Raw genomic sequence first — 8,050 nt, 5'->3', positions numbered from 1 at the left:
CAGTTGTCAAGGAACATTTTTTCCTTGGTTAAAAAGGACAAGCTGAGCATAAAATGGAAGAATGAAACCTTGAATTATCCACGTAAGATAATTCTTCCTGTCAACTGGAGAATTAATCACTTTAAATTCTCTTACCAAGTCATTTACTTCTCCATGCAGAAATAGGTGCAAGAACTTGGGGACAAATTTCCTAAAATGTAAAAGTCTGAAACTTTTAGTCAGGTGACACCAAGCAAAGTTTGACTGATATGATTATGCATATTAAACAGTATTGGCCTCACTACTGATGCCCTAGGAAAGCCAATTGTAACTGTTCACCTGTTAAGACTGTAGATTGGGGTAGACACCTGTCATTTAATTACAGAAGGCAATCAGGATGGTCAGGTATCATTTGCTCCTGTCCCTGGTCACCTGCTTGTCCTTCACATGTATAGAAATAGCAAGGTTTGGTAATGGTTTTGCATCTCCTTTGCCACAGCTGACATGATGTTCTAAAACTGAGTCATATCCCCCCTCAACTTTCTCCTCTCCAAGCTGCATGCTCTAGTCTATTTTTAAACTTCCCTTACAAGGCAACTCCACCATCTTGTTCAGTTTAGTTGCCTTCTTCTGGCTCTTCTTTAAACTCACTATGTCCCTCCGGAGATGAACACTGCTCTGCAGCAGCGCAGTGAGAGAGACCCTACAGGAGTGCCATGCCATCATTCAGACAGCCAAAGTAAAGGCTTTGGTTCATGCACCCATCGTTCAAAAAGATGGTGGAAAAGGAAAATAAGGAGTTTGGCTTGACAATCTGGAAGCAGTCACTGGCACAGCAAACCAGAGAGAAAACAGTACTGTGTATGCAGTATTGCTACAATGGCTGGGCATTGCAGTCAGTGAAGTGGGTCAGAGCCCATCTTGCTTTGAGATTTAAGGAGTAATACAACACTGAATATAACTTTAGAAAAGTATCTTGGAAGAAGACTATTCCACTATTCATCTTTTATATTACTATTTCCTTAAATCATTCTATTATATATATATATAAAAAAACAACCCTCCATCCACAGAGGAATCTGCTTTGTGGGTGCTGCTGGTATTTCTATTTGTAGATTATTTTATTCTGCAAAGAGCTTTGCTCTATCCAGACACATTAAAGGAGCATCCAGATTTTCCCAAGCAGACAGCAGTTTTAAGAGCAGGTTTGGAACACTCCTGGAAGCAAAGATCCTGTTGTAAATTTAGTATATAACAAGTTGTACATCAGGTTATTTGCTGTAGATACGTGTGTTTTTCATTTTTTCCTATTGTCAGTTCTAAGTTTGCCACTTTCACTTTTGCCCCAAAACCCTGTGTGCTGGAAAGCATTCCAGCAGATCATCGAGTACATTAAAAAAAATAAAATCAGCCTACTATAATTTCTTTACATTTTGCATCGAGCAAGGGATTATTAGTACAAGTAGCCAAAAAGAAGAATGTTTATTATTTTACTACGCTCACCTCTACAGCAGCAGTCAAAAGTTGTAGAAGAAAAATACTGAAGCTTAAATCTCTCTCCAGATCAGTTTGTTACACAGAGCTCTTGAGGGCAACATCTGACATTTGGCTAGAAAAATTACATGTAAATATACAAACCATACCAACAATTTAATGTCTTTTTTAATTATACAAAAGTCTCCCCCCCCCCAAATTATTCAAACGTTAACAACTGATCCACTTAATACAAAACTAATTCCTCTAGGCAAAACAGCAGAGGAATGTACTTTTCATTTTTAATTAAACATTATAATTGAAAATTATAATATGTATGAATTTGACTAATTATTATTCTAAATGGTGTTTTGTCCTAGTTTCCTAGGCAATCTCTCCACACCTTTGATATGCCACAATGCACTTCCAATACACATGTATAAAGCTGTCTACATGTGCCCTTTAGAAACAAATAGTACTGTTTAGTTTCAGCTGTACTGAGTTAAACAACATCGAGATTACATATAAACCATCAAGTACATTCAAAATCCTGAAGCCTGTGTGACAAGAGGTGACTCCAAATCAGTCTGTCCCCAACCTGAACAGAAGGTGCCTTAAAGGCAGCTCACCCAGAAAGCAATGCGGAGGCTCTGGATATCAGCCCGTATCAGACCTGACAATTCCTCCCATGCTCTTCTTGACAAGCACCTACTGCTCCCTTACCCTGCTAAGTCCAGTGAATCGTGCTCTTAGGCAGCCAAACAAATCAGCAACCCAGAGCATCTTCCCATCCTCTCTCACTCAGTCTTCAGGCTCCACATCACTTAACTCTTCCGTAATATTCAGAACCAGCAAACTGATATACAAACAACCCATTTTTTACTATTGTCATGAACACGAGAAGGCTACAGAATGTACATGGCTCGGAGACCTTGCTCCAAAATCAGGGAGCCATCTAACCTCAGCAAAGGAAACAAATTCAGAGTCATAATCATTTGCTGCTTCCACCTGCTTAGTGGGGAAGGGATTTACCCTGGCTCTGGAAACCTTTTAGGAACAAGGGCTTTATAGTGCTAGGGAGGCAGAGCTGTGAGCCTGGTAGCTCTAACATGATCATAAAGTGAGGCAGGGGACTAATCCCCTTCTCCTAGCTGTTGTGGCTGCTCAGTGACTAAGTGTCACTCTACCCTCATATTAACTAACACTCTCCTCAGAATGAAAATAGCGCTGCCTCCTACTCAGCTCTTCTCCAGCCCATTTACTGTTTGGAATATACAGATTGGTCTCTGCTTGTTTCTTCGGGGGAAGAAGATGGTTGGCCAGGTTCACGAACCACCCCTGGATCCTGACTGTCATCTTCAGTAGCTGAAATAAAAATGACAAATAGAAAAAGGTCAGAGTTAAACACAAACAAACAAGCCAAAACCCCCAAACCCTGTATTTCAGTTTGCATTACACCTGATATCAATCACATTTCCAGAGGTAAATTCTCCATGCAAAATTACTTTTGTCAATCCAGTTTGTCTTTCAAGCCAATTAATTCAAAGGTGCTTGACATCAAGAGCTACAGCTCTCTGAACTGAGATACTGCACTTCAGACAGCAGCTGATTTTTTCAGCCATCCTTAAAGAAATGTAGCAAGAATGCTTCCCGACGGCAAGTGCTGAAGCTGCACTGGAAGAGAAGTATGAGGCAGACTCTTTTGCCTACTTAACCGCAGTGAATCCATGCCATGCCTTTTTAACACTCCTGTGAATTCTCAAAGGTCATGACAGACTAAATAATCCCGTCTTCAAATCCAACTGGGGATTTTCATTTTATATTTACTTGCCAATTTGCATGAAAAGCTCCCTCCTTTCCTCACAAGTGACTCGGGGTTTTGTTTGTTTTTCTGTGACTTGCTCTTTTAGAAAGCCAACAATGCGTGAGCAGACTCTACCCTCAGATGCTCTACTGGCTGTTTTACTGGACATACCTTGTGTTTATTTTGCCAAATTTCCGTAACATTCCGAGTCAATACTGCATTACATTGTGTAACAACACAGCATATACTTCACATCATTGTTGTAAACCTAACTGCCCTCAGTCATTCAACTGCAGTCAACTATTGACTCAAACCTTTCTGGCAGCAGCTTCTAGCCCTTGGAAAATCTTTTTCAGACAGGACATGTCTTTTTTTTTTCTTTTTATTTGTCTTAATCTCAGATTCCCTTTGTGGCAGAGATCACAGACATTTCTTCTCACCAGTTGTCCCCTGCTAGAGTTTTCTACATTCATTTTCCTGTAACAGTTTTGCCAGAAAGCCCATTTCATCTCGATTCTTGAGGTCTCTTTGAAAGAAGGACATTCCCAACTGCAGGTTTGAGTCGGTTCCTTTCTTGGGAAAAAAAGACACAACGCAATCCTAACACATCCCTATGCACTAAATTTTACAGCTTTTCTCTTTTTTCAAGCATCTTGAATACCAGAATCAAAGAATTATTACTTTCACTGTAGCTTCCCTCTACATTCGCATCATCTGCTGGCAGGCTATTTTGTTTATGACCTCACGCAGAAGTATCCCCCCCTCACTGGGTCACAATTGCAAATTCCTACATATCCTGGAGCACAAATGCTATGTAGTGGAATTAATTTGTACTTTCTCCATAGTACTAAGAAAACTGGATTGTTCTCTGAGCAGCATAATGCATGATGCATTGTTTCCTATGGCTTTGTGCCTGGGTTGTGATTTCCCTGGTGTGTAATAAGGGCTGAGGTCATTAGATGGCATTTTGCTCTCTGGGGGGCTGCTCTCATGACCTCTCTTCTCTATCCAGTTGCCTGTTTTCATTATTGTTTTGTCAGTACAACTTCACTTTACCAATACAGGACTGGATTTCCTCTGTTTTCGTCACGCAATACCACTGCTTCTCCCCATGTTCCCCATGTTTATCTGCTACTCCAGCTCCTTTCCATTCCCATAGACTTCAACAGAACAGCTGCAGCTCCCCACAGGAGACATACACTTTCTGATTTGCCTGCCAGCCCTCAGTTTCCTCTCTTCCCCCCAAATTCAGCCCATATTATTTCCCCTCCAGCACACCAGTATCTCCTACATGCTGCATTAAAGTCCTAATGCCTTTGTCAGTATCTTAAAATAACTTTTCATGTCTGTGATGTCTGTAGACACCCCACACTGCCATATTCTTCATATTCCCCTTGTCCACCACATCTCCTTTGGCTTTCCAGCCAGACAAGAAGCAGGTATGCTCTGACTGCTCTGAAGACAGGTGCCTATGGATGGGCTGACTGGTAGTCACTTGGCTGTGGGCCAAGGAACACACGTCAGTCAGGAACTGACTGCAAGGTGACAGCCAGCCAAACACCACGACATGGCTGCAAACAAACCAGTTTGTGGGAGGCATCTGTTTCCCTTGCAGATCAGTATTGTGTAGGCCTGTGATCACAACAGATGTATTTGGCTGAAAATAACTAAGGGGCTGAAAAGTTATGAGAGGACTGACATTAACAGAATATGAGACTGCACAAACCTTACATTTTTGAGAAACCAGGCCAAAAAACCCCCAACCTCTATTTTGTCCCACATGACCACCATCAACATCTTTTCAATTCAAATGAGATATTTACAATCTATTTCTCCTCCCTCTTACACAAGAGATTTGTTTTTTCACTGAGTGATTATTGTAATCTGTTTCATAAACAGTCAGATTAACAATTTTTTATTCTTATGTTCAAGAAGAGAAATAAAGTTGTATTTATTTATCTGCATTTTGAAAAAGAATTTAAAATAAAACTGGCTATTCACTCATCCAGTGCTAGTGGTTAATTCTCTTGAGCAGCTCTACCCTCTTGTGGTCACAGCTAGCTGCAGCCAAATTAAAAACGTGCAAATATAATCACAAATATGTCCACATGTCGGCACAATACATGAAAGAGACCTGAAAGAAAGGGGCACAAAGACTTAACCTATGCCAGAAATTTTAAATCCTGTGAGATTCAATAAAACAACTTGAGATTTTGAAAATTCAGTCTTTCATTTGCAGCAATTAAAATGTAGGATTTTCAGATAAGCAAGAAATATCATATTGTTCATGCTAAGTGTTAGTCTGCATTTTTGTTAACATTTTGTCTAAATTGCAACAGAGACAAATAATTTTTAAAATACATCCTGCAAACTAGCTATTTAGAAAAACATGTTCATTTTGAGAACATCAGCAGATCATATTCTGGAATGGCTCTGAGTCCTGGAGCCTCCAACATCTGCATGAGACCAAGGTGCTTGTCAGCTGGAAAGCCCAAGCACATCAGGCTGCTTTCCCTGAGGCAGCCCTGCCTAGAGCTGTACAAGCTGACAGTCTGTCCTGGGACTGCAGGCTCTCAGGCCTGGCTCCAACACAGGGATCTGGGAACCCCTGGAAACTAGTCAGAACCAGGGTCTCTTGAGGCTTCCACCTCTGTGGTTAGGTATTGAAACCAGGTTAAAACTGAACCTCCCAGGGCTCATCTCATACTTCCTTACCATATGCCTCCTTGGTTGTTTCAGCCAACACGTTCAGTGAAAGGGGAGGTGGGATGTAATGAATCCCCGGCAGAAAATTTGGTGGGATGAACTGAGGCAGAGAAGTGTAGTATCCTTGATGGAAATCTCCACCTCCATCTGGAATCTGCAGAAACACATGAAGCAAAGCATCTTCCATCTAAAGATTCTATCCAGGATACATCTGCAGTATCAAATAATTTCTGTTTCAGTTTTTACCTGTGAAGATTGTTGTCAACCGCTCCGGCGGGAAGAGGACGATGCAAGGAAGACATGCGCACTTAATATAAGTGATCAGCAAGCTCCGTTTATTGATTTTCCACAAAGCCTTATATACTAATCTTTATAATTAGCTCATTCACACTAGGCATTAAGTGATTGGTGATTAACTACATCATACTATTAAGCATGAAAGTGATTGGTTATAATACTAAAGGTTACGTTCACAGACCTGCACTGCTCTCCTGCATGCAGTTCTCACAGGGTCAGCAAAACCATATCAGCGCATCCCGCTTACCAAGGTTACTCCCTCTACAACATTGTTTTCATTTCTTATCCCACAAGGCCAGCCTGTTCTCACCAAATTGCACGTAGCAGCTAACTGTATGTAAGGGAAAATTCCACTCGACTCATGTCAACTAAGGCCTACTAAAACAGACTCACAGGCTCTGGTCGTACCATTCCCCAACAGAAGATTACATTTTTTGTCCATACTGTGGCCATATGCTGCCATGTCCATGCATGTATTAGCACATGCAGTGCCTGTGCTTAGTGTAATGTACTGAAACCGAGAAGTAGCAGCTTCTCTGACCATGTCTCAGCTGAAATTGACCTTCTAAGTCTTCATCTTCTGTTCTGGTTTCTCATTAGAGCAATCGCTTTAAACCAGGAGCAGCTCACCTTCACCACTGAGCCCGTGCACTTGCCACTGAACAAGTCTGGAAGTCTTCATGCATCAGAGAGGCAACCTAGGAAAACGCTCGTTGCCACCACCTCCCTGCCAGTTATGGATTCTCCCCTGAGCCCAGTGAAGTGAGTGGCTCTACCTACACTCACAGGCTGGTGTGCACCACAGGGTGCCCCACAGCCCTCATCTTCTGTCATCACCAGACCTTTAGAGCATGATATAAAACTCATTCCATGTGCAAGGAGAGATTTCCATCCCTCAGGAACACTAGCATCAGAGAAACAGTAGCATTTTTCTCTTGGATCTGGCCATGGACCCTGGCACAGGTAGAGCTTGCATGAGATCTTTCCATCTGTTTCAGGACAGTTAAAAATGAAGTTCGAAACCACATACAGTGATGGTCTAGACAAGGCATTTCCCAACCTGTGTATATCCAGCCTACCAGGATAGTTTATCTGCACCTCAGACTGCTGCTTGCCACCTTCTTTCTGAATACCCCTAAAATGTGACAGGGAATTTCTGGGATTTTCTATGCAAGCATAATAAATCTAGTAGTCTTGAGGGAGACCACTCTACCTTAACATGAACTGATGAATTTCAGTGCAGACACAATGGCGCATGGCAGATGGAAATCTGATAATGTGCCCAACTGTGGTACAAAAACTGGACACCACCAGTTTAAACCAGCATGACTGACAGCACTAACAGGAGCTGGAAGTGCCCACACACACCATTACGACTGACAGGCAACTTAGCATCTTGTTTTTTACAATTTCTGTGTGGTTTGAAGGTGTGGGCCCTATGATGCTAAACAGCATTTTTAATCTGAAACTTCTGTTAACCACAACAATTTTCCACTTTTTTTGGGAAACCAAATGTCTCAAACCAGAAATATCTGACCATGCTGATCCCCTTCCTTGTGGAAGCGGATTTTCCCCACTTCTCTGCAGCTTTGGTGCCTTGCCCAAGCCCTGACGCTCTCCCTCCCCATTAGATTTGTCCTGCATGGGAGAAGAGGAACCTCCCAATGGGCATTCTGTGCCATCTACACTGGCACAACATGACCATACTACGTGTCCAACTGCCATCTTTCCAAAAGGCTGTTGCAGATTGCAGCAGGACATGTAAGTCCCAAAACACTTCACAAAATCTGG

The 8,050-nt window shown here is 41.9% G+C and overlaps 1 protein-coding gene across 1 annotated transcript in view; it reads right to left on the bottom strand.

Moving 5' to 3' along the window:
* Positions 1-2,594: 2,594 nt before the first annotated feature.
* The window catches only part of LOC104533063 (doublesex- and mab-3-related transcription factor B1-like), an 8,390-nt gene continuing 2,934 nt past the window's right edge, over positions 2,595-8,050 (bottom strand). The window contains 2 exon segments of the mRNA XM_010178425.2: positions 2,595-2,817; positions 5,972-6,116. Coding sequence (XP_010176727.2) covers positions 2,711-2,817; positions 5,972-6,116 — 252 coding nt within the window. The 3' untranslated portion in view covers positions 2,595-2,710.

This window comes from Antrostomus carolinensis, unplaced genomic scaffold, assembly GCF_000700745.2.
Source record: "Antrostomus carolinensis isolate BGI_N321 unplaced genomic scaffold, ASM70074v2 scaffold34271, whole genome shotgun sequence".
NCBI lineage: Eukaryota > Metazoa > Chordata > Aves > Caprimulgiformes > Caprimulgidae > Antrostomus > Antrostomus carolinensis.
Note: the sequence above shows the minus strand (reverse complement) of the source record. Positions and strands in the feature narration are given on the sequence as shown.